Genomic DNA, 26,518 nt, shown 5'->3' on the forward strand with positions numbered 1-26,518 from the left:
GTCCTGTTCAGCCACTTGGAACAGGGGAAAAAGCACAGAGCACAGGTGGGAATAAGAAAACACTTGGTATTGCTGCTGCCTGGCAATCCGAAAGCTGTTTTCCTGGTTTAACAGGCTCTGTCTCCTTTGGCCCCATCCTTGCAGAGAGAGGGATGTTCATTCACACAATGACTCCCATCAGATGATCTCAAAGCATTTTAAAGATCTAAAGCTTGCAGTGATTTACCTTACCATACTACATAGAGAAAGATAAAACTCTTTTGCATCATCATGTATTTTCAAAATAGTTAAAGGAGAAAAATAAGCAAAACTGTTAATCTCCAAATTAGACCCTTCTAGCACATTTATCTGAAATTATCTGCAACACAGTACTCCTAATATAGATTCCCTTGCCTGTAAAATATGCGTACTGTTTTGTTGCTACATTATGCTGTAGACTGAAATAATGGATATATAGTTACAGAGTTAACAGCAAGGTAAAAATTGTTTCTCTTCTTAGCAAAGATGTATTTTTAAATCAGCCAGGAACAAGCATGACCTGAACTATACAACACTGCACAGAAGGCACATACCATTCCATCTCAGAACTGCAATCCTCCCTTTCTTCTCACTAACTAAAGTTAATGCTACAATATAATACTAATTAATTTAGTAATCTTATGTAGCATAGGTGATTAATTTATGATAATGAAACCATAATTAACTAATGATGATAATAATGAAAAATGCAGAAAATGCTAAAAAGCACAAAGCTGAAAAATCCTTATTAATGATTCCTGGAGTAGGCTTCAGTAGAAGCTTTTTAAGATTCCAGTTAACTGATTCCTAAATTAAAGCATTTGTGAAGGCTAATCCAGTGTTTTGGATAGAAAGATTTAGAGAATGATCTCATTTTGAGTCATGTGAAACAAACACTCATACGTCAGAAAAATCACTGAGAATATACATTAGGAAATAAGTCCTGGGAAAAAAAAAATCCCCTCAAGGTAGTGAATAACTTCTGTTAGGGCTTATATTGAGGACATACTTGTACATTTGTGAAAGGGAGAAGGTGCAAGTACACTTTTGATCAGTGAAACTCAGACCAGACTTTTAAAAGACAAATTTCAGCAGCAATACGACAAGAAAAATCGTTCCTTTCCCTTGCAACAAATTCATGAGCTTCCTGGAGAGCTACTGGAAGTCATGCAACAAATACAGCTTTAGAATTGGAGAAAATAACCGCACAAGGAGAGAGTTCAGCTAATGTCTCAGTTATGAAAGAGGTCCAACAATTGTCACCACTTCTGGCAACTTTTTTTCCACCCCCCTCAAGTACTGCATGCCAGCACCACTCATACCAGATTTTGGACTATTTTATTTTTTATTTTGCTTCTTCCCGCATTAGCTCAATACTTATACCTACATCCACTCACCTGCATTTCTCACCAGACATTGTTTGCCCTCATTCCAAGTTCGTAATCCTTTAATATTTCTCATGTGAAAACTGTGCATGTTAACTTTACCAAACTTCTCTTCTGGAATGCCATCTAGTGGTTTTATCTCAGAAGAGACCAGCTTCTACCCTTTTGAAGACTGAAAACCCTTCTAAACGAAACAGTGAAGCAAAATACTTCCCTCTTTTTCAGTTGTCCTGGGTTCAGCAGTAGCAGTCATTTTTTCTCCTTCTTAGTAGCTGGTGCAGCACTGTGGTTTTGACTTTCAGCCTGGGAACAGTGCTGATAAAACCACCGTTTTTAGTCACTGCTCAAATGTTTAGTCTGATCAAGGACTTTCTGAGTCTCATGCTCTGCCAGGGAGGAGGGGAAGCTGAGAGGAAGCAGACACAGGACACCTGACCCAAACTAGCCAGAGAGGTATTCCATACCACAGCACGTCATGCCCAGGAGGTAAACTGAGAGTTATCTGGAAGGGCTAGTTCACTGCTCAGTCGGGCTGGGGATCAGTCGGCAGGTGGTATTGTACTCTCTTTCATTGTTATTTCCTTTATCATTATTATTATTGGTAGCAGTAGTGATTTTATGTTATACCTTAGTTACTGGGCTGTTCTTATCTCAGCCTGTGAGAGTTACATTCTTTTGATTTTCCAGCCCATCCCTCTGGGAGCGGGGGGAGGAAAGTGGGGGAGCGAGTGAGGACTGCATGGCTGATTGATGACTGAGCTTAAACCAGGACATCAGTCTTCAAAATCTAAAACTTTCTGTAATGATAGTAATAATAGTTGAAATAAACAATGCTAAAGAATGCAGTGAAAATAGTTGCTAGAGTCAATACCCTAGGTATACTTCCTGGGTTTTTAATTCCACTGTCCTACTCCTCTAATACCTTGACTATATGAAATACTATGTAAAGACGTAATTAATTATTAATAATAATGATGTCACAGGTAAACTTATAGGCCTAATGACTATGAAAACCAGCTATGTTACATAATGTTACACACTGCAGTGTCATTATTGTAAACTTTAATGAACAGCAGATTTCTGTCATACAGCTATATTCTTCTCTTTAAACTTGTAAGAACTTTATCAATACTATTGAAAAAAAACTAGGAGTAAAGGCAAATTCATATAGTCCCTCTGATCCGGTCTGGGTATTTTAATTGGAGCTTGTAAGCTGAAATCTGTAAACAATCAGGAAAGGCTGGCACTGTTTCCATTTAAATGCTTGAAAGAACCTAGCTAGATATATCAAGAAAGATCAGCTATTTTACTTCCTTTACTACATAATATTCAAGGTCTGAATCAATAGTATACATCTATAAAGTATACATATTTATATACCAAGTCTTTGTAAGACCCCAATAGTAAAGTCTGTGCAATACGTATGATGCCAAGCATGGTAACCTACCAGCTAAACAACAAACCTGTTCTTTACTCTCACCTTCAGGGGCAGCCTTCCTTCTCCCCTTGCCCATCCACTCTCGGGTCTTTCCAGAGCTTCCCCTGAGACAGAATTACCACTGATGTCGGCAGACACCAGTCACCAGATCCTGATCTCCGAATTTGTCTGGTTAGACACCGGCAGTGGCTGGCAAAAATGCACAACCCAAGGTGCGAAAGAAGGGCAGGATCATACTTTTCTACAACTTGGATTCGGATTTCAAATGGCCTGTAATATCGGTATTTGTTAACATACAGATGCAGATTGTAAAAATAAAAAGACACAAATACCCTGTTAATAATAAATTACTAAAGAAACTAAACCAAAGGTTGTATAACAGCTGGAAAGAAATTTCCAAAAACATTTTCACAAGAAATTGGAAGCAGTCTTTAGACTGCTAAATATAAACAGAGATTGGGATGAAACATGTTTTTATGAAGTTATTATTTTTAATTTAAGGACAACTGTCAGAAATAATAGATTAATAATTAACTTTTTTCAACTTTCAAGAGCTTACACCCTTTTGAAAATCAGATTGGCCATCTCCACTGGTCAGAAGGAGGTTCTTCAACTAGAGGCTCCCATGGTTTCCACTGCATCATTTTTCTTGCCAGAGAAAGCTCACTTTCAGCCTGTTAATAAACACCATATACAAATTCTTAAATTCTGTACAACTGACTATTAAATTATCTCTACTTCATTATCTAGGTGATGTCACTACCTATCACAGTTACAGACTATCAAAAGGAACTGTGTGTTTTGGGTTCTGTTTCTAAAAACCATATTGAATCACCCCCAAATAGCAGGCAGTCTGTTCACCAAGGCATTCCCAATGATAACTTCATGATACTTTCCAATTTATCTGGATTATTCCCCAATATTATTCAATGGCCTTCTGCCCTTTCCGCTGATTTAAGACTCTGTAAGAACAAGTGTAGGTACACCAAGGTACAAATGTAAGCATGATAGTAAACATGTGCTGTGTTAGGTTTCAGCATGGTCATCCCAATCACATGACAATTCATTTTTAGATTTTTTATGTTTGATTGTTTTGCCACAAATGAAGATATGGAAAACTGTTGATTTTCTGACCAAAGCTTAGCCAAAAGAACACTGAAAACCACAGCTCTCTTTTGTATCTGTTTTTCCCATTTTACCTGTAAAATGACTTCTTCTATGTGACCACTATTCAGTTTGTCCTGTAGCTTTTGCACGTCAGTCTCCTGTGTATTCAAATACACATAAATAAATGTCTGTATTTAATGAGAAGTAGAAAGCCCACATAAACTATGAAAACAACAGTTTAACCAGATCACCGACAAGGAGAGGTGCCATGCTCGTGCTCACCAACAGGGAAGGGCTTGTTGGAAATGTGATGCTCCAGGGCAGCCTTGGATGCAGCGACCACGAGCTGGTCGAATTTGAGATCCTCAGGACAGTGAGAAGAGCATGCAGCAAGCTCACTGCCCTGGACTTCAAAAGAGCAGACTCTGGCCTCTTCAGGAACCTGCTTAGTAAGGTTCTATGGAATATAATCCTAGAGGGCATGGGGGCCCAAGACTGTTGGTTGATATTCAAGGATCACCTGCTACAAGCTCACGAGTGTTGCATCCCAACTAGAAGGAAGTGCAGCAGGAGGGCCAGGAGACCTTGGATGGATAAGGAGCTCCTGAGGAAAATTCAAATGAAAAAAGAGGCTTTTAAAAAGTGGAAGCAAGGACAGGTGGCCTGGGAAGAATACAGGGATGTTGTACGGGAAGCTAGGGACCAGGTTAGGAAAACTAAGGCCCAGTTAGAATTAAACTTGGCAAGGGATGTTAAGGATAACAGGAAGGGATTCTACAGGTACATAGCAAATAAGAAAACAGACTAGGCAGAACATAGGCCCCCTCAGGAAGCTCTCAGGAGAACTGACTTTACAGGATTTGGAGAAGGCTGAGGTCCTGAATGACTTCTTTGCCTCAGTCATCACTGGCAAAGGCTCTGACCACACCACCCAAGTCTTGGAAGGCACATGCAGGGACTGTGAGAATGAAGACCCTAGGCCCACTGTAGGAGAAGATCTGGTTCGAGACCATCTTAAAAATCTGAATGTACACAAATCCATGGGTCCTGATGAAATCCATCTGTGGGTGTTGAAGGAGCTGGCAAATGAAGTTGCAAAGCCACTGGCCATCATATTTGAAAAATCATGGCAGTCAGGTGAAGTTCCCTACGGCTGGAAAAAGGGAAATAAATATAACCCCCATTTTCAAGAAGGGGAAAATGGGTGACGCAGAGAATTACAGACCAGGCAGTCTCATCTCTGTGCCTGGCAAAATCTTGGAGCAGATTCTCCTGGAAGGCATGCTAAGGCACATGAAAAACAACAAGGTGCTTGGTGACAGCCAGCATGGCTTCACTAAGGGGAAATCCTGCCTGACCAATTTGGTGGCCTTCTATGATGGGGCTACAGAACTGATGGACAGGGGTAGAGCAGTTGATGTCATCGACCTGGACTTGTGCAAAGCATTCAACACTGTCCTACATGACATCCTTGCCTCTAAATTGGAGAGACATCAATTTGATGGATGGACCACTTGGTGGATAAAGAACTGGCTGGATGGCCTCACACAAAGAGTTGTGGTCAATGGCTCAATGTCCAGCAGGAGACCAGTAATGAGTGGTGTCCCTCAGGGATCTTTGTTGGGACCGGTCTTGTTCAGCATGTTTGTTGGTGACATGGACAGTGGGATTGAGTGTGCCCTCAGCACGTTTGCCAGTGACACCAAGCTGTGTGGTTCGGTTGATACGCTGGAGGGAAGGAATGCCATCCAGAGGGACCTTGACACACTTGTAAGGTGGGCTGATGCCAACCTCATGAAGTTTAACCATGCCAAGTGCAAGGTCCTACACCCAGGTCGGAGCAATCCCAGGCACAGCTACAGGTTGGGCAGAGAAGAGATTCAGAGCAGCCCTGCGGAGAAAGACTTGGGGGTACTGGTCAACAAGAAAATTAACATGAACAGGCAGCGTGCGCTCACAGCCCAGAAAGCTAACAGTATCCTGGGCTGCATCAAAAGGATCATGACCAGCAGGTCGAAGGAGGTGATCCTGCCCCTCTACTCTGCTCTTGTGAGACCTCACTTGGAGTATTGTGTGCAGTTCTGGTGTCCTCAACATAAAAAGGACATGGAACTGTTGTAACAAGTCCAGAGGAGGGCCACGAGGATGATCAGGGGTCTGGAACACCTCCTGTATGAGGACAGGCTAAGAAAGTTGGGGCTGCCTTCCAGTATCTGAAGGGGGCCTATAAGAATGCTGGGGAGGGACTCTTCATTAGGGACTGTAGTGATAGGACAAGGGGTAATGGGTTAAAACTTAGGGGGAGTTTAGATTGGATATAAGGAGGAAATTCCTTCCTGTTAGGGTGGTGAGGCACTGGAACAGGGTGCCCAGAGAGGTTGTGAATGTTCCATCCCTTTCAATGTTCAAGACCAGGTTGCACAAGGCCTTGGGTGATATGATTTAATGTGAGGTGTCCCTGCCCATAGCAGGGGGGTTGGAACTTGATGATCTTAAGGTCCTTTCCAACCCTAACTATTCTATGATTCTATAATTCTATCACGCTCTAATCTTCCCCAAGCCTTGCACCAAATTAGCTATCTTCTACCATTTTACATTATCAAAGAAATCTCACACACTTTTCTTATTGGAAATCAAACGTTAAACTCTCAGTGATAAATATAAAAAAAACAAGTACAATCTGATGACATCCGAAGAATAATTAGCAGCTCATGGCTTCAGTATGTATTTTGGAAGACAATTTTGATCTTAGGTTTTTATAAAAGGATATGCAACCTTCCAATTATCATCTTAAATACACAATTCCAGTATTGCATAGTTTACCGTACCAAAATGCAGTTTAAAATGTCAAAGGGAAGGACTGGGCTTTCAGCAACCCTATCTAGTGGGAGGTGTGCCTGCCTATGGCAGGGGGTTGTAGCTAGATGAACTTTAAAGTCCCTTCCAACCCAAACCATTCTGTGATTGTGTGATTGTGCTAAGATCCTACACTGTTAAGAGTACATGCATTTTTGTGCAAATGTGTGGAAATTACCACTGTTCCTAAAAATGTATCTAAAAAAAATATGTTTTCTTCTAATTTTCACACAGAAAATCAGAAAGAAATTAACAATTCTTTTTAATACACCATGAAAATGTTTCAGTCAGTAACAAAAATAAACCTTAAGTCTTCAATTATTTCTGAATTGATACCTGAAGGGCACATATACTCCTGAAAAGAGCCAGTCATCTGGAAAATCATTCTTCTCATCCTAAAAATATTTTCATGCGTAACATTTATGAAGCAGCACCGTACTTACCGTTTGCACCAAATTAAACCGCTCATTTATAATCTGCTCAGTGTATTTCCTGTATGCTGCATCTTTGGGAATGTTCTGCAGGACACCAAGGATTTTTGTGTACAGCATTCGCAGGCGCTGAAGTGATGACAAGACATGGTTAAATTACACAACTAGAATTACTTAACTTGTCCTACTTAACCTACTAGCTATCTAACTATACACAAATATAGAGGGTTATAGTATTCAGAATAGTATCAACATAGTATCCAGAAAAGTAGGATTAACAAAGTAAGTAAGTCTGAACCACAGAACTGCGTCTTGGTTAAGACTGGGATTTATCAGGACTGAGAAGTGAGGACTGTCAGAGTCCTCAAAGGAAAAAAAAAAGTTGCAATCTGTAGTACGTTTGATGCAAAATGGAAACCATAAAATCTGTGTTTCTAATATTAACCATACTTTAAAAAAAATCTAGTAAATTCACATCTGAACCATCAGTTTCTGAAAAAATACCTGGGGAAAGATTACCTTGGAGATTAGAGAAATCAAATACTAGTTCATAAAACTATGTATACCAAGGAGGTTCTCAAAAATTAGCACATGCAACAAAAAGCAAATGTACAAAATAAACTAATGGTATCAATTAAACTTCTGAGAATTCATTTCCCTCTCACTTTGGAATTATTATAAGTTGTGACTGCTTTATGCTACACAGTGTACCTACTACAGAGATATGTACCCAAAAGCCTTCATCTCGCTGACAATTTCCATCAAATACACAAGAAGAGTCATGACATACCTCATGAGGGTTTTCAGTTACGGCCAATCCTACAAGTCCAGTGGTCTGCACACAGAGCATGAACACATTTAGTATACCTAAGCATCCATTTCCGTGCTACCCGAGGATTCTGTTTTGGCTCAATATACACCTGACGGGGACCCCTCCATGACACGTCTCCGCCTCACACTACACACACGGGATCCCATACGCTTTGCGGTGCTATGACAGGGCGGGAGAGCGAGCAAAAGGAGTCTCCACAGGACAAGACGGCTGCTAGCAGCCTCCACGGCGCGGCAAGCTCCAGTTTACCCGCCTCCTTCCTCGGACCCGCCCCTCCGGTAACTCGCTGCTGCCCTACGAGCACCTGGCGCCTGACCCGCGTACCCCGCGGAACCGGGCCTTATGCTCCCCCCAGCCCTGCCCTCGCGGGGCGCCCGGTTCTCTCTCGCCCGCCGCTCCCCAGGGACAGACCCCCACTGCAGAGCAGGCTACCCGCCCGGCACGGCACCTCACCTTCCTCAACGCCCCCGCCATGGCCGCGCTGCGCGAAACGCCCCACTCCACCCTCCACCGCCGGACACCGGGTCAGCCGCGCGCATGCGCGCACGGGGCGCCGGGCGCCTGTGGGGACCAGTTAGAGGACGCGGCGAAGGACGCCTTTCTGCGCATGCGCCGCTGCTGCGCCGGCCCCAGTCCCGGTAAGCCGCGAGAGAAGCCGAGCGGAGCGTGAGAAACGCGCATGCGGTTTGTGGCACGGCGGTGACGTAAGCGCCGGGCTGTGGGGTGGGGCGCGAGCTCACGGTGGTGGATGAGGTGGCCGGTTCTTCGGCCGCCGGGTTTGGGGTCGGGCTGGGCCGGTGCGGGGCGGCCTCGCCCGTTGAAGAGAACCGGGCCGTTTCGGTGGTGTGGTGACCGGTTGGGTGGCAGGTGGCTGGGCCTTCGCTCTGGAGCGGAGGGGAGGCGGTGTCTCTGTGAGGCCAGGCTGGCTCGGTGGGAGGCCTGGCTCGGTGTGAGAAGCCAGGCCTGCTTTCGGGTCCTGTTCCTGAATCTGTGACAGGCCGGGGTCGTGCGCGGCCTTTGTTCGAGGCGGCTGTCCGACCCGAAGGCAGGTGGGGGTTTGTAACTCAGCGCTTCTTGGTGGGTAGGGTCTGCTGTAGCGGTACGCTGCAGCTTGTGCTTTGCTGCCCTGAGAAGAATCACAGATCTGGTTATCCCTTTTAAGTCAAAACATGTTTACTCATAGCGGTGGACGTGAAAATTCTAAAGACAGCTTTTGGTCAGTATGCAGAAGTTAAAATTTTCTAAATGACAGGTACTTCATTGAAAAAGCTGTTCTAGAAATGCATCACACAGAAGTTGTGTGTGTGATATGTGCATTTAGATTTTTAGCACGTTTCTAATAAAGATGCAGTGTAATTTTTTTGATGTGTTTGGGTGGTGACAGCAGTTGAAATCAACCGGCTTTTGCCAGGTGATAGGTTCATAGCTTTGGATTGATTTTCCAAAATATTTTGCAGAGTCCAAGCTTCAGACTTTATTTCAGAGCTCTCTTTCATGGGTCAAACAGCTATGTCAAGCCTCAAAAGTGTCAGAAATATGTTTGGCTGCCGCTCAGAGCAGTTTTGTTTGATGTATGCTTGGAAATAAAGATGTTTATGTTCACTCACGGTGGATTTTGGTGTAATACATGTGATTTGAATACATTTCAGTTTCTGACATTCATGAAATACATGTTAGGGTTTGCAAAAGTTTCTACTAGATGAATTCAAGCTTTCTGTGATGTAAAAAAATATGATTGATAACTGATGCTGTGTGCCACAGTAGGAATTTTTATGCCTGGGAATAGGTCTCATTAGAAATAATGTAGAAGCTTATAAGCAATTAGAATGTTACCTATTTTTTTGCAAAGTTACTATACTAAAGGATTGTATGCATCTGTTTATCAGTCAGGTCTTCCTGAGGTTGGTAAATTTCTACCTCAGAGAATACACAGAAGTGTTCTGGAATTTGTTTAATAAGCAGATGCATGCCTATACCTTCTATGAACTTTAGCTGTGAAATTTGACCAGGAAAATGTGTTAGAAGTAGTTAATTAGCTACAGAATCAAAAATAAGGATTGCTGTAATAGAATACGGCAAACAGGTGATTGCTCAGTTAATAAAGAAAAAAAAAGTATAAAATACTTAAGGGAAAAAGAAAAATTTGTTAAGAGACATGAGAATGGGAGAAAAAAAATAATGGTAGATATAAACATGACATTCGTTTGAAGATCCAGCTGTTCTATTAAGGTGTGTCATTATGGCCTAGCTGCTGATTTAAAGGGTGAATTTTGCATGATGAGAAATATTGGTAATAACTGTAAGTTTACATGGTATTTATTTGGACAAATATTTCTTCAGAATTCCTTTGGCCTGCTCTTGAGCTCATCTTTTCCATCACTGCTAAGCAAACCCAACAAAACAAGTTGGAGTTTTCCCTGAAAGCCAGTCTTTTAATAAGACACATACTCCCGCCATTCCATAATTTAAGCAAAATTATTAATACAGGTTACATCAGAATTTCACGTTTGTGCTTCTCCACTTCCAGGCATTCTTTGAGATTGTATCAGAGAGACCTGGAGTTTCTTTCCAAAACACTGAGAATCCCTCTTTCCTATCAAAATGACATTTTTTAAACATTTCCGTCTTTCTTTATTGGATTATTTCTGCATTATACCCTTCTCTGTGAGGATCCAACCAGATGATCTGTCTCCTGATTATACTAATCGACCACAGGACAAATCGCGCTGTGCCTGGTGATCTCAGCATCATTCAAACAATAGTTCTAACTCTGTTTAGACAACCCAAGCGTGTAGGTGTCCTTACCACGTCCTAGTACAGATAGTAAAAAATACTAAGCCATGTTGATGAGATAGATAGTTCATTAAATCAGTCCACAGAAGTTCCACAAATAGTTGCCCTGTCAGAAATTGCAGTATTATTTATCGTCATTAAATGTTTTTGTTGATCTTGTGTCCAAAGATGAGATACATGTAATGCCTTAGTTAAGCTTACAGTTTTATGGGTCTGTAAATGCAGGTGAATCATGGGGCACAGATGGGTTCACAGCATAACAATTTAATTTCATCAGAACAATTGATAAGTTATAAGTTCGTTGTTTCAGTTTGTTACATTTCCTTCTTGTCTGTTCATTTTGGTAAAGACAGTAAATAATTGGTTAAAACCAAAACAAGGCAGAGGTGTGGCATCAGTGATAAATATCCATCGTCTTCCGCATCCCATGCATGTGACTGAACTTGCTGGGTGCTGCTGCTGTTGGTGTTACTTTGAGGTTATTCTGCTTTTGCATCATTGCTGTTTGTGGTGCTGTGCCTCCTGCTTCTTTGCCCAATTTCAAGTTCTTAAATCTAGTGAAAGAAGCGCAGTAATTGTCTGTCACTGAATCTTTGCATCCTCTCAGCTTCAGAGATCAGTGTTTTGTGGTGTAATATGGTGGTCTACAACTAGTGAAAGGCTCAGTCTTCAGAGATTTGATTTAATTTATGTAAATACGTTACAGCTTTTTTTTAATGTAGCCCTTGAGACTAAGTTGGCAAATAATTTATTTTCTTAATGAGAGTTGTTGAACCAATGAGGGCACAGATAATCTTATTATACCATCCAGACCTCGTGTTACATTTGTCGAGATTTTAGAGAAGTCATGTGTAATACTTTCCTGTGGGTCAAGTCTGCTTATGTTACAGTTGCACAAGGTCAGACCTTAATTTATCTAGCAACTGCGTATTTAATTTTAGAAGTATCACAGGACCCATCAGCTTGCAGGGCACCATTCCTGGCTGTTCAAAAAGCAGGCCCCAAAGTAACAGTGGCAAGATAATGGGTTGCAAAGGTGAGAATATATGGTATGCTCGCCAATTAGACTAACAGAGAAAGAGCTTAAAACTGTAGTATTTAATAGACTGAGTCCAAATTTAGATTGCTATTAATTATTTTACTGCGATGAATAACCTCTTTGCATGCCTAAGGGCCCTCTATTTATAGAAAGCAAAGCTAGGATTGTCTAGTTTATTTTAAGGATAAGAAATTAGAATAACATTAACACTCGCATAACTTTTAACTTTATACCTATGTGTTTAGAAGTGATGACTGCTTTCCAAGGAAAGATGCAACTTCCATGATTAGCAAGTAGGTCAGATTTATTTCTATGAAAAAACAGTAACTTAAGAGAGCAAACCCTTTTATTTTTTAAGGAAGCCAGTGAGAAGTAAATCTAGTTTTTCAGGCATAAATGGAAAAAATATCAGACTACTCAGTGTTATTTAAGGAAAATATTTTTGGTAATACAAAAAGCAAAAGTTGTTTAGAGTAAGCATTTGCAGTTGTTTTTTTGTGATCTAGTGCCTGGTTCTGGAAATTGCAAAGCTTCCATACGTGAATGGAAGAAGATCTTGCTGCTGAGATTTTTAGCTTTTTCATTGCCACATCACGTAGTGCAGCGGGGATGTCTCTGCTGCTGCTCAGTGTACCAGCCACACTGTTATATTCCACTGTGATCCTAGTGGAACATCCACTCCTCAGTTGGAACTTGTCACCTCAACACAGTATATTACCAGCAGTGATATTGTACGTCAGGATCTCGAAGCGTGTATAGACCCATAGCAATGTGTTCAGAACTTCTGCTGTGATGAGCTCTTTGCCTTATACTTACTCTACCTTGTCACAGCCACTTGGTACCTTACTAACTTTCTTGTTTTATAATATATTTTTTGTGGGATAAGATAATTTGAAAGCAGTGCACACAACAGTTCTGAAACACTGCTCATCTGAGACCTTTCTGGTTAAGTCTGTGTTCAAGCAGAGCTTAATGTTGCCTGTGGCATAATCCATCTGGGGAATACAGCACTGCAGGAGATGACTGACCAAACAAGTGTGGAAGTTACATGACCAGAGGAAAAAACGTTTCCATGATGACCTGTAAGCTGATTTCTTCCTCTAATCTTTTGGAGAGAAAGAGGAGGTAGAAAGGCAATACATGTTTTTCCAGAAATAAAAGGATTTTTTTTACAAAACAGCTATACTGCAAGGTGTTCTGTGCACTTGCCTCTCTCCTTGGAATCAGTAACATTGGAGGGTATTGATCACCTCACAGGACTAAACCATATAGATACTGTAATACACCAAACCAGCCTATTTTTCAGACACTTCTCCATGTGTGGGTCTAAGTCTTCAGGTGTCTTTTTGGATCAGGCTGTAGGGCAGATATAATACAATGGGCTGTAACATAATTTTCAGTCTCAATTCTCCTAAGGACAGCAACTTCAGTAGGGATTGTGGGGCACAAGTGTCCATCCATGTGGATCTTACTGGGTGACCATGATTCATTAAAAGTATGCTTCAAGAGTTTCAGCAGTGGCATGAAGTCTTCAAACGGAGGGTTTTCAAAATGTAAGGTGTGAAGAAAGGGGAGGTAGCTTCTCTTTGCCTTTAAGCTGTTGTGGAGGAAGCAAGAGATAATGAATGTTATGTGGTTTTCCATAAGGAATTATCTTACATAAATTAACTGGTTAGTCTCATTAGGAGCACTATCCTAATGGATACGTACTTCCCTTTTAGCTGATGACGAGAAGAGGTTGTAAATGTGTTTATTGATCTGCAAGGCAAAGAGGGATTTTATCTTTGCTATCTAAAAGGTTTATCAGAATGATGGAAGCTTTAAGAATTAGAAAAATATTTATAAAAATGTGAAGATAAATGCACAACAGAACTTGACTTAGAATTCTCCTGCCTGTTGGTGAAGTTCATTGCCAAAAAGGGATGAGGAAGAGAGGCTCAGTTTCATGGCCTTACTGATTATGAGAATTTTACATTCTGGTTAGTAAGAAACTTGTGATAGCATTCCCCAAAAAAATGATGTTCAGCTGCGTTGTTTTGTGTAGCATGTTAAAGTTGCTATGGTTTGTATTACATCTTGGAAGTTTGGCATGGGATACCTTCCTTTTGAATAAAGCAAATTACATTAAAACTAAACAAACATCCTGCCCAACAGGATGGCAGTCAGTCAGTAGTCTCAGTAATTTCAGAAGCCTTTTTTGCATGAGAAGTTCTGCCTAAACTTCAGTATGCCAGAAGATAACTTCGAGAACTTTTCAGAGTTAGTATGATGTGAAGTAGATTTAACATTAGGTAATATGTGAAAGATTCTGGTACATGTGCCTGCATTGTGCTGACAAGTTCACCAGTCAAACTGATGTGTGAAATCTTCTTTTGCACTGTTATGGTGAAGCCTTGGTTTGAGACACCAAAGGAGAGAGCAGAGAACCCTTCAGAGAATCATTGTCTTTTCTGAACAACATAAAGGTCTATTCTTCTAAGCCCCAAAATAAAATGTGTCCATGAATATTTATTGTTACTTGTGGAAGGTTTTTGCAGACAGAAGTGTCAGTCAAGACCAAAATTGTATTATTTTTTCCTTCAAAGAAAATGGGATGGAAGTCGAGATTTTTTCCACTTTCCTTCAGATAGTCCATCTTTGCAGTTAAAAACCTGGGCCATGCAAGGGGTTGGAAGCTGCATTACGTGGAATCTGAATCCAGGAGACCCTTAACTTCTGAATCAGCCCTTACTAATTTAATTTTGGTTTGCAAGCTTTATTGTAATACTCTAAGTAGTAAAGTATTTGTGTATGGGGTTATAATATTTGCTGTAGTACTTTGATTGGCTTAATATTTGCAGGAACAATGCAGTAATTAGTCTAAAAAGGAAACTGGTTAGCACTTTACCTTGAAGATAATTTTCAGAAAATGGCCTTCTCTAATTGCAGTGTTCCTTCTCTAATTGCAAAATTACCCTTATTCCATCAGAAACATACAACAGATGCTTAATATAATTGTTTAGTATGTGTGCAACAATTTGGCAATGATAAGTGTTCTGTGGGATAGGCACAGTGCATGTAAACTGTGGGAGTAGTAGTTTAAAACTTAAAAATAATTCAACATCTGGTGTTCTCTGCCTGATTAAAGGATAAACTAAGATTGAATCTACTAATATTGAATAAAACAGAAAAATTGGCAAAACCTTAAACCCAGTAGTAAAAACCTAGGTAGCTGCAGCCAGGCATGTTTGAAGTCAATAATTCTCAAACAATTTGAGTGCATTTCTGTCTATAATTTTTAAATGTATATGTGTTTGTGTTTATGTTCATGAATTTGTGAATGCTTGTGTTTGACAGGAATCATTTCTGAGGTGATAACTGTGTTTACTATTATTATTCATGCTCCTGTAGACAACATATATTCACTGGCTTGATGACCACAGGTTTCAAAGAGGAAAAGTTCCTTTTTATGGTTCACAAATTTTCCAGTATTTGTCTGTAGATGATAAATGCAGTGTTTGAACAATAAAGAGAGCTTTTCCTAAATGGCATGTCTAGTGCTACATGTTTCCAGGGCTCACCATCTTTAAATGGGAATTTTAACATCTTAAAATAGAATCCTAGAATGGTTTGGATTGGAAGGAACCTTAAAGATCACCTAGTTCTACCCCCTGCTGCCATGGGCAGGAGCACTTCCACTAGACAGGGGAATAAACTCAAAAAACATTATTAAATTAAAAGACATTTATGGAAACACCTGATTTTATTACAAAAAGTACCTTAAGCAAGATATGATCCTTAGCAGTATATTTTTGTGTGTATCTCAAAATAGCTTATCGTTATAGCTCACCATAGAAAATGATGGATGAAAGAGAAGATTTGGTTGAAGATCTGCTCACTGAGTATGCCATACAGCTTAGCATCCAACAATCGAATGGGGCCAAACCACCAGTGTCTTCCAGCTGTAATGACAGGTACTGTCCATTCAATATGTTAGAGATTATGCCATATTTTAAAGAATGTTTTGAGACATTAGTATTTAGTCCAAACTAGAACACCAATGAAAACAGCACAGGGGTGTTCCAGTGGGTGTTCATACATGACTTCAGTATTATGGTTAAGAGTGGTTCCTGTAATTAGGAAATGTAGGGCTTAGCTGGGCTACGTGGCATGATGAGAGCTTTGGGAAGTGATACTCACTTGGCTAAACTAATACTTTGCTTTTCAGGCCATTTACCTTCTTATGAAAAGTGTATCAAATAAAGCTAAACTTTGTCTTAATAGTTCTTCAGCAATAATTCCATAAATACATTTTGTAGATTGTTCTTTCTAAAATGGAAGGATGTAGAACTGTAAGTCATGGGGGACTGTTAACATTTCCCCATTTCCTGTGGGCTCTCATGGAGGTCTGGGCCCTCATTGGGCTGTTGTAGGACTGGAATCTCCCTTTTCACTGAAGGCTCTCCACGGAGCCACTGGGTTATTTGGCTGCTTTTTTATTAAATCTGATCTATTTTTTTAATATGCTCTTACCACCAGAATAGCTCAAAGAGCTAGCAGGCACCAATAATTAAATCCCATCTCATGGAGGTTTAAATGGTATTGTTAAAATTCTTACCAACTCTTTTCCAGGGAAAATGGTACCATTTTTCCACTGAGATCATCAAACTCTCCTTCATTAGTGAATATTAACATTCTGACACTGTCACATTCTCGTTTGCTGTCTGAAGGTTTCTGAATCTGATGGGATCATTTTTGTAGTGTGGGGCAAATACAGCTTTTAGTCCATTTCAGAATTCTTCACCAAATTAGGAATTTTATCAGGTCAGTCCTCCGCAGGAATTGTGCACTTGAGCAGTTTAGGTACTCTGAAGGACCACAGAACAAGTTTAACATGGGAGGCCACAAGACTAATCAAGTTTGTAGTTGATGTATTCAAAGGAAAGTTGGCTGAGATGAGAACCTAATGGGAAATACTGAGCAAATATTAGAATGCATCTACTTTTTCTTTATATTTTCTATTTTCTGCTTTTTTTTTGGATAGTTTTGTACCACCTAGTGAGGAAAATAGGAAAATTGTAACATCCATAAAGCAAGGTAAAAACCCTAAACCAAAATAGTCCCTTTGCAAAAATAAGCTTTCTGTATGTTATTTTCCCAATTGCATCTCATTTATCTGTTGGATTTTTTAAGGTGAAGTATTTGGGCTCCAAGAACTAGTGAAACAGAAATATGCTTTGGATGAAGCTGATGAAAGAGGGTGGTTTCCACTGCATGAGGCTGCAGTTCAGCCTATTCAGCAAATACTTGAAACCATTCTAGATGGTGAGTAAAGTGAAAATATCCCACAATATAAGGGAAGCACCAAAGAATCATACAGCAATAAATAGCCATGCATGACAACAGGTTAGAACTTCTCAATAAACGAAGTATGATCAAATCCTCCATGGAGCATCTTGCTTATATTGTTTAAGTACTTGGGCAAATTTTCTTTTGGGGAAAGTTGCATTAATTTGCATCAACAGAGAACTTGGGCTGTTTTTAATGTTTTCTTCAGAAACCTACAGAACAAAATTACTGTTCAGTATTCAGTATGTTTGTCAGTACTAGTTAGGTTAAGTTAAACATAATTACAAGTAATTTTCATAAAGACTTAACATTTAAGGATTTCTAGTATATGTGTATGTGTTAACACCCTTGTGCTTTAGTTTTGTCTTACCTTTTCTCACTTTCTTACTCTAGCATCTTATAAAGCAATGTGGGAATACAAAACATGTGATGGAGAAACACCATTAACTTTGGCAGCAAAAGCTGGCTTTGTGGAGAATGTCCGAACATTGTTGGAAAAGGGTGTTTGGCCCAATACCACAAATGACAAAGGAGAAACTCCACTTCTTATTGGTAATTGTCTCTTCTCCCTGGGTTTAATCAGAGCGAATGGCAGCACTTCCCATCTGCCAAGTACTCTCCCTAGAACTCCTGTGGGATTGTGTGGTTTAGATGCTGGTCATCATTTTAGATGAAACTAAATGCCCAGTACTTGGTGAAATGTACCAGCGTTCAGCACTCATTGTGCTTTAGGTGATCACTGAGCTCACCTTAGATGCCCTTTATGCTTTAAGTGATTTCTGAGCTGCTCCTAAGAAAACAGGACCTATTTTTTTGTAAAGGAACCTTATCTCTACCTTCAGGTGCTATAAAACCTTTACCAACCTTTGGTCCTGTTTGACCTTCCTAAGGTACAAGTACAGCGTAAGAATAAGCAGATGCATTAGCCTAAATGTATTTTTGTGGAGGTCTGGAGGTTATTGGAGATGTGTGTTTTATCAGGTGATTTCTTCCAGAGTAGGCAAGTGTTTTCAATTTCAGAATCTTCCATGTCACTTCCCTCCCCTCTTTCACTGAAAATAAGTTTCAGCTGCATTTCTAAATAATACCTCAATTCAAAGAAAGAGAATTCCTTTGGAAGATTTTATACTATTGGTAGACTTAAATGAGCTTTACTATACAAGAGTAATTTAGCTATATTAGCTTCTAATTTCTCCTGAAGAGAATCAATCTACAAAATTAATACAATATTAGAAAATACAATCTATAATACAATTACCAGTAAACTCATTCTCCAAATTTTTGTTGACTTGTCAGATGCAATTACTGTATTAACATTTTAAGGCCCAGAGGCATTTCTAGAAGGTTCCTCTGCAATGTCTTGCTCTAGAATCATAGAATTAGGGTTGGAAAGGACCTTAAGATCATCTAGTTCCAACCCCCCTGCTGTGGGCAGGGACACCTCACACTAAACCATCTCACCCAAGGCTCTGTCCAACCTGGCCTTGAACACCGCCAGGGATGGAGCATTCGCAACTTCCCTGGGCAACCCATTCCAGTGCCTCACCACCCTAACAGGAAAGAATTTCTTCCTTATATCCAATCTAAACTTCCCCTGTTTAAGTTTGAACCCGTTACCCCTTGTCCTGTCACTACAGTCCCTAATGAAAAGTCCCTCCCCAGCATCCCTATAGGCCCCCTTCAGATACTGGAAGGCTGCTATGAGGTCTCCACGCAGCCTTCTCTTCTCCAGGCTAAACAGCCCCAACTTTCTCAGCCTATCTTCATAGGAGAGGTGCTCCAGTCCCCTGATCATCCTTGTGGCCCTTCTCTGGACTTGTTCCAACAGTTCCATGTCCTTTTTATGTTGAGGACACCAGAACTGCACACAATACTCCAAGTGAGGTCTCACAGGAGCAGAGTAGAGGGGCAGGATCACCTCCTTTGACCTGCTGGTCACGCTCCTTTTGATGCAGCCCAGGATGTGGTTGGCTTTCTGGGCTGTGAGCGCACACTGAAGCCAGCTCATGTTCATTTTCCCATCGACCGGCACCCTCAAGTCTTTCTCCGCAGGGCTGCTCTGAATCTCTTCTCTGCCCAACCTGTAGCTGTGCCTGGGATTGCTCCTACCTGGGTGTAGGACCTTGCACTTGGCACTTAACTTTGTGTTATTTTTAGGAACTGTTAGACTATGAAACTTCAAAGCTATTTGTAGCCTTTGTTTTTAATGAATGCTGCAAGGAGTTAACTAGAACTATTGAAAAGGGTCTTTGCCCCTTATAATGACAGTTTATTTTCCTAGATATTTCTCTATACAAACTTATGAAAGTGAGGTTTGTCAGTTAGGTGTTGCTTATGTGATGCTTCTTATGGTTTTGTGTCACTTAGCACTGAAAATGTGGATGTAGATATTGCTGTGCATCATACATTTCAAACTTGTCTAGTGGACCAGGTACTTGACTTTTAATAGGGGATGCTCATTATTTAGTTACTCCTTTTAATTTTAAATCACTGGACCAAAGGGCTCTTTAGTAAAAAGGTAACTGCAGAAGAAGTTTCTGTCTAGTGGGATGACTTCTACTTCCAGGTACATTTGGTAATACTCTACTTCAAAACAATTGTGGATAACTACAAAGAGTATTGCCTCTTCAAAACCTTCTTAACTATATAATGGCACATTCACAAGAGTTAAACTTGTTAAGCCTATGATGCTTATCTCTCTTGGCTGCCCACCAGTCAGTGGAGAGATCTCTTATTCAGAAGTAAAATTAGATTCTCACTCAGGATCACTATTTTATATGTAAATAATTTTGCAGGTGTAGTTACCCTTGCAAACCATGGAACCTAAAAGGACAGAACATGGCCTCTAAGTATGACAGATATCAACTGTACTTTGACTGACAACACCCACTGAGTACATTAGAATTAGAGTTACTAGATGACAAAGCCACAAGCAGATTTTTTTGGGGACACTGTAATATTTACACCAACGTTAGAAGTAAGAACAGTATTCAAATATGTTATTTTCATTGTTGCTTTCCTTTGATACACCTGCTTCTGCTTTCTCAGAATCAAAGTGGCGCTGCTTTTGCCCTCCGTGCTCCCAACTGACATATTTTCCAGCTTCTGTTGGTTTACCTTGATTTCCTGGGCAGCTGACATTACCACTAACTTACCGGTAAATTGGATTCCTAGATTTCTAGGACTGGGAATCTTTTTAATTTCCTCATATCAGTACAAAAGGAAAAGCCTTTCTGAACTTAATAGATGTCTTTCACTTTTAAGGTAAAATACCTGAAAATGTATTATTTTCTTCCTTTTTAAAATATCTTCAAGCTGTAAGAGGGGGCTCTTTTGAAATGGTGTCCACTCTGATTAAGCACAACTGTAGTATCCACCAGCCATGTGTAAAACGTTGGTCAGCAATGCATGAAGCTGCAAAACAGGGGCGCAAAGACATTGTTGCTCTTCTTCTGAAGAATGGCGGAAATGTGAACCTTAAGGATGGATATGGAGTAACACCATTAGGCGTAGCTGCTGAATGCGGTCACTGTGATGTGCTGGAGCATCTTATTCATAAAGGTATGTATTTTATTTGTAAAGATATGCACGGGCATACGTCTTACCTGGTTGCTGGGGTGTTTTAGCATGATCATGGAAAAGGAAGGAGAGAGTAGTGTTGAATGAGAAGATTGGTTTCTTGGAAGGAAATGAAGCATATATGAGAGTTCCTGCTAGACTGGAGTGATGTTTGCATGTTTCCATAACACATATGAGAGGAGTGGCAGAGTTGATACCAATCCATTTCAGTCAAGGAGGACCTTACTGCTGCTATACATGCCCCTCTTGCCATTCTTTCTTTCTCTTTACTCTTGTCATTCCCTTCCTTCCCTCTCTCCCTTTCGCTTCCTCCCTCCCCTGTGCAGAATTATATTAGTATTAATTAATGAAATTAAGTATTTTTGAAATATGCCAGAATTTTGGAAATCCTCAGTTGTAACACTTATGTTCAAAGCAGACCTCTCTCAGGTGAGCATTTGAACTTGTCTGTGTACATCCCTTGTTTTAGCCTTTTGAGTTTTAAATTTGCCACAAGAAATATTTCTTGTTTTGGTAGCATTTTAATTTAAATACATCTGAAAATGAAGAGGAAAGTACTCTGGGATTAGTCATATGATGATCTGCAAATCATTTTGAACATAATTATATCCTCTCAAGGTGGAGATGTTCAGGCCTTAGCAGATGATGGTGCATCAATACTTTTTGAAGCAGCCGGAGGAGGTAATCCAGACTGCATAGCCCTTCTTTTGGAATATGGAGGAAGTGGCAATGTGCCTACTAAGGCAGGACTGCTTCCCATACACAAAGCAGCTTATGAGGGGCATTACCTGTGAGTATGAGCTTGACCTTCACATTTTCTTTAAGATTCAATGTGGCAGAAGGTCACATTGAAGAATGGTAAACTTGAAAATGTTATAAACTTGCATTTATATTTCAGAAATGCCTACTGTAGCATTAGTTTGAAATAACTTTCAAGCCATTTTTTAACATAAACAAAGCAAAATGCAAAACATACTCCTTAGATCTGAGTGAAAACCACTAAAACAACTTAAACCCAAGGTCCTGTTTGATAGTGTTCAAAACTGGTGTTTCTGTGTTTGCATATTCCTGCTTAAAGTGTCTAGCTGGTAATTTAGCATATAGCTGAATCAGGGTCATTCTTGTTATTCAGGAAACCGATGCCTAACTAGTTCTTCTCGCTGTTTTTTAGGGCCCTGAAGTATCTCATTCCGGTCACATCCCAAACTGCAATACAAAAAAGTGGAATAAGCCCTGTTCACTCAGCAGCAGATGGCCAGAACTCACAGTGTTTAGAGCTCCTCATTGAACATGGTTTTGATGTCAATACTCTCTTGGCTGAACACATTTCAGATAGTTACGATGACAAAAGGAAAACTGCACTTTATTTTGCTGTTTCTAACAATGACATTCTTTGCACTGAAATACTGCTCAAAGCGGGAGCAAATCCAAACAAGGATCCTTTAAACTGTCTTCTTGTGGCAGTGAGAGCTGGCAACCATGAAACTGTAAGGCTGCTTCTATCTTACGGAGCAAATGTCAACTGCTACTTTATGTTGGTTAATGATACACATTTCCCCAGTGCCATTCAGTATGCTTTGAATGATGAGGTGATGCTGAGGCTGTTGCTCAATCATGGATATAATGTGGAGATGTGTTTTGACTGTATGCATCAAGATATCTTTGGAAATTCTTTTGTGTGGTCAACTCCAGAGGAAGAGATTCTCCCTGGGTGGACTTCTTCTGTAATAAAGGATAATCCAGTAAATACATAACTTTCTTCCTTCTCTTCACTTTGCTCTTTCCATAAGCCATCTTTAAATATTCCAGATTACTGTGCAGAATTAAGATTAACATACTGGCAAAATCCTTTTTTTAAAACACCCTTAAAATAAAACAACCATTTACATTTCCTACTCTGAGATAGAGAAAATTATGTACATAGGTTGGTTTTAGATTGGGGTTCTTATATTAGAGCTTTAGGAAGGATGTTTTAAGAAATTTTGAGGCAGGGTTCTGGAATTTCTGTTCCTATCCTAAACCAGTGGTGTGGATGTATTTCCAAAGAGGTATCGCTGTTGAACAAAACAAGGCTGCAAATTATAGCAATGTTATAGTAATTATTGGCCTTCAGGCCTGTCCAGATGAATTAAGGCATCACAAAGGTTAAGGATGGAAGAAAATTACTTTTGAAGTAATGTACCGAGACATCGGTTTATGACTGTTAAATGTCATTGCTAATACTTTGTTTAAATTAGCTTGTGTAATTGCTTGAAAATGTGTAATTTTGGCATTCTGCACAGATTTTTAACTTATGACTTATGTTCTTCCTTTCAGTTCTGTGACTTTATTGCTGTTCCTTGGTTGAAACATCTAGCAGGAAAAGTGGTTCGTGTTTTCATAGACTACATGGATTATGTTCCTCTATGCACAAAAATTAAGTTTGTCTTGGAAACACAGAAAGAGTGGACAGAGATACGTCAAATATTGGGTAAATATATAACTTCCAGTTAATAATGTTCTATTATGGGAGAATTTTAATTGCTGAAGTAGGGTCACATTCATCCAAAGTGTTTTAGCAGTCCAAATATGTACTAGCCAAGAACCAGGTTGTGCCTGTCATCCAATTCTTGAGACAGATTGCCACTGCTCATAAATTAGCTATTCAGTCTGGAATATGGCAAACATGCATCTGCAGGAATTAATTTCACAAGGAATGCCACAGTTGTGTGGGAAGCCTTTTTAGTTAAACCGGGTTACTGAGGTACTTCTCAAATACCTTATTAACCCATGTGACACTAGTCATTGCACAGCTATGGGGCACAACTCTTTTTATTGAGGAATATTGCTTGTACTTCCATCCTTTGTGCTCCCTTGGTCTCTCAAGTCTATTAATCATTGAAGAATTATTGTGAGAGCATGGTTTAGGCTATATTCAAGGTGATAGGTGATGTTAATGAATATTCCATTACAGCCTCTGTACCATCATTTCCTAATTCTGATTTACTTGATAGACATCTAGAGTTGTCATTACTAATAACATGATTGAATAATATTTCTTACATATGCTTTAATTTTGGATTTCTACACGTTAGCCTGGACCTTCCAGAGATAAGTTATACCCACTTTAACTTAAAGAAATCTTTTGAAGAATGTATTAAATGTTCTCTCTGTTTGCATTAATTTTGACCTCTTTTTAATTTTAAATAGAATTTTATTTAACTTAAGATTGTAAAAAATATTTAGGTTTAAGACTGGTACCCTGTATTTAATTTTGCTTCAGTATTTTACACTGGCATGCAGAGGAACTCCTTTTTGTTAGTGTCACAGGAACATCCAAATACTTTGGTAGTCTTAACTACTGATATTCCAAATATGGTGAAAGTTTTTGTTATGCTTAGGAAGGCTAAATTAGACTGAGTGCTCTGACTGAGGTAAATTCTGGTAAGAAGTATTTGTTTAGAAGACTCAGCAGGCCTGAGCATGAGAAGGTCTGGCCCTGCTGCTTTAATGATGAAATGGATGGTGCCATGGGTGCACCAGAGACAGTGCAGTGTATATATTTCCAAAAGTGAGACATTTCCCAAAGTGAGACAATAATGCTAAGCAGTTTGCTGACAGAGGAAGTTTGGTTAATCTCAGTTTCGTGTATCATCACAATTCTGAAGTGACAAGAATTGTATTTGGTAGTGGTAAAATCGTAATGCCCCAAGATACTAGGTTGTGCTACTGATTTTACTAGAGCATGTTTTGAGATTGCTAACTGGCTTAAAATCCCTGTTAATGGCATTGATATTCCCACCATTTCTTTATCACTTTTTTAGACAATCCTCGCCCACTGAAACATCTCTGTCGCCTGAAAATACGTAAGCTCTTGGGGTTAAAGAGACTGCAGCAACTGTCTTCCATGAAGAAGTTTCCACTTCCACCAATTCTCAAGAACTATATCCTATATAAAGAATATGATCTGTATGGAAAAGGGATACATTTAGAATAGTTTGTAAAAATAACTGCACACAGTCTGTAATTTGACTCATTTCCTCACTTTTTTTTTACTGGCTAAAGAGCTGTTTGTGTTTCATATTCATTTACAACATTCTCATACTTGTTGTGAATAGTTCTTTTATGGGAACAAATTTTTCTTCAGAACTAGTACATTAAAGATCATGTTTTAGCACAACATTGTGCTACCCAAATATAAACTAAAATCAGAATAAGGATGCTCTAATAATTATGTAGAACAGTACCCTCTAAATGGGAATTCAGAGGAATAAAGGATGAAAGGATAAAAGAAGAATTTTCATGATGGACTTCCCAATGAAGATGATAAATACAACTGATGCTCTCACCTTGTGGCACTAGTTTATTTATAAAAGAATATAAAGGTCTAATTTAGCTTGGCAAAGAAAATTAAACCACTGAATGCAGGTCTTTGCCATGTAGTTGGCCCAAAACGTAGCACGTTTTGTACTTTGAAGATCATGGTCCTATTATAAAATTCTCCAAACACTTACAAGATTCTCTTTAGCTGTTTTTGCAAAGTATTTCTTCCCAGGTATGACTGCTGTGTGTGCCAGTACTGCATGTTCAAGGCCTGGCAAAATTTGAGGGACTTTAAGTAGGCTGTTTTAAAGAAAGAGTAGATTCTGACAGAGAAACCAGGAAATTGGGCAGCATATTCCCTCAATTGAGAAATGTTGCAATGTCATAACTTTAATAATGGTTCTCACCAGTTTTGATAGATCAGTTCTCCACCAGACTAAACAACACCCTCCGTCATGCTGTGATTCACTTGGCAGTATGCTTCTGCACCTCTAAATTAAATCACATCTGATTAAAAATTCTTTAAATTACTCTATGAGAAGTGGATTACATTTCCTGCCTTTTCTGCTCTACCATCCCTTCTTTCCTGGGGGAAAAATACCCCAACAAACCAGTCCCCCTAAACAAAGAATATATTTCAGTTGATGAGTGTCGTAATTACATAGAACATAGTCAGAGTTTAGCTAAACATGATATTTAAGAGATGATATGCTGGTTATCACACACAGATACACATTTGCACCAACCAACATCAGCTCAAGCATCCTTCTGCCCTGCTCCCTGAACTGGCTTTCCCTGTTCTTCAGAACTTCCCCGTATTTGCCGGATGTTATTGTCACATGTAACTTATTAACACCTCAGTCAGAGATGTAAATTCCACTTCCAAAGGCAGCTATATCAGTCATAGAAACATAGAATAGTTAGGGTTGGAAAGGACCTTAAGATCATCCAGTTCCAACCCCCTGTTATGGGCAGGGACACCTCGCACTAAACCATGTCTCCCAAGGCTCTGTCCAACCAGTCCTTTGTGGGTCTGTCTTTCCTCACAACAGATTTACAGAACCAAATGGAAGGAATGGATATGACTGGTCTGGGACATGTAGAAGGTTGAACAGAAGGCTTAATTGCTGCTTCTGCTCTCACTGGGGCTGCTGTTCATCTGGGTTTCCAAGACATCTTTTCTGGTTTTTTTTGCCAGAGGTTTTCACCAGGGTGAAAAAGAACTTGTGACAAATGGCTAGGTGTCTGGCATGCTCTTGTGAGACCTCACTTGGAGTACTGTGTGCAGTTCTGGTGTCCTCAACATAAAAAGGACATGGAACTGTTGGAACAAGTCCAGAGAAGGGCCACGAGGATGATCAGGGGACTGGAGCACCTCCTGTATGAAGACAGGCTGAGAAAGTTGGGGCT

The 26,518-nt window shown here is 39.9% G+C and overlaps 2 protein-coding genes and 1 long non-coding RNA gene across 11 annotated transcripts; 2 read left to right on the forward strand and 1 right to left on the reverse strand.

Annotated features, from left to right (window-relative positions):
- Nucleotides 1-1,512: 1,512 nt before the first annotated feature.
- On the forward strand, nt 1,513-2,933 carry LOC134159106 (uncharacterized). Its single transcript, XR_009963041.1, has 2 exons — nt 1,513-1,627; nt 2,181-2,933. It is a non-coding gene; the product is annotated as an uncharacterized LOC134159106 (long non-coding RNA).
- Nucleotides 2,934-3,310: 377 nt separating this feature from the next.
- NDUFA5 (NADH:ubiquinone oxidoreductase subunit A5) lies at nt 3,311-8,680 on the reverse strand. Of its 2 annotated transcripts, XM_062609708.1 has the most exons (5): nt 8,521-8,677; nt 8,026-8,070; nt 7,248-7,364; nt 4,041-4,106; nt 3,311-3,515 (listed from the first exon to the last, which is right to left on the reverse strand). In XM_062609708.1, the coding sequence occupies exons 1-5, from the start codon at nt 8,539-8,541 to the stop codon at nt 3,414-3,416; spliced, it is 351 nt and encodes a 116-aa protein (XP_062465692.1). In that variant the 5' UTR covers nt 8,542-8,677; the 3' UTR covers nt 3,311-3,413. The 2 variants fall into 2 exon arrangements, with proteins under 2 accessions (XP_062465692.1, XP_062465693.1); XM_062609709.1 differs by lacking the exon at nt 4,041-4,106 and having other exon boundaries at nt 8,521-8,680.
- A 66-nt stretch (nt 8,681-8,746) lies between these two features.
- ASB15 (ankyrin repeat and SOCS box containing 15) lies at nt 8,747-25,643 on the forward strand. Of its 8 annotated transcripts, none has more exons than XM_062609701.1 (10): nt 8,747-8,771; nt 15,711-15,852; nt 16,923-16,975; nt 17,072-17,203; nt 17,621-17,779; nt 20,543-20,788; nt 21,425-21,596; nt 21,978-22,548; nt 23,123-23,276; nt 24,610-25,643. In XM_062609701.1, the coding sequence occupies exons 2-10, from the start codon at nt 15,737-15,739 to the stop codon at nt 24,780-24,782; spliced, it is 1,776 nt and encodes a 591-aa protein (XP_062465685.1). In that variant the 5' UTR covers nt 8,747-8,771; nt 15,711-15,736; the 3' UTR covers nt 24,783-25,643. The 8 variants fall into 8 exon arrangements, with proteins under 8 accessions (XP_062465685.1, XP_062465687.1, XP_062465682.1 ...); XM_062609703.1 differs by having other exon boundaries at nt 8,750-8,771; nt 15,724-15,852; XM_062609698.1 differs by lacking the exon at nt 8,747-8,771 and adding an exon at nt 11,497-11,896.
- Nucleotides 25,644-26,518: the final 875 nt, after the last annotated feature.

This window comes from Pezoporus occidentalis, unplaced genomic scaffold (genome assembly GCF_034315485.1).
Source record: "Pezoporus occidentalis ecotype Australia unplaced genomic scaffold, CSIRO_AGI_Poc_V1 ctg14, whole genome shotgun sequence".
Classification (NCBI taxonomy): domain Eukaryota; kingdom Metazoa; phylum Chordata; class Aves; order Psittaciformes; family Psittacidae; genus Pezoporus; species Pezoporus occidentalis.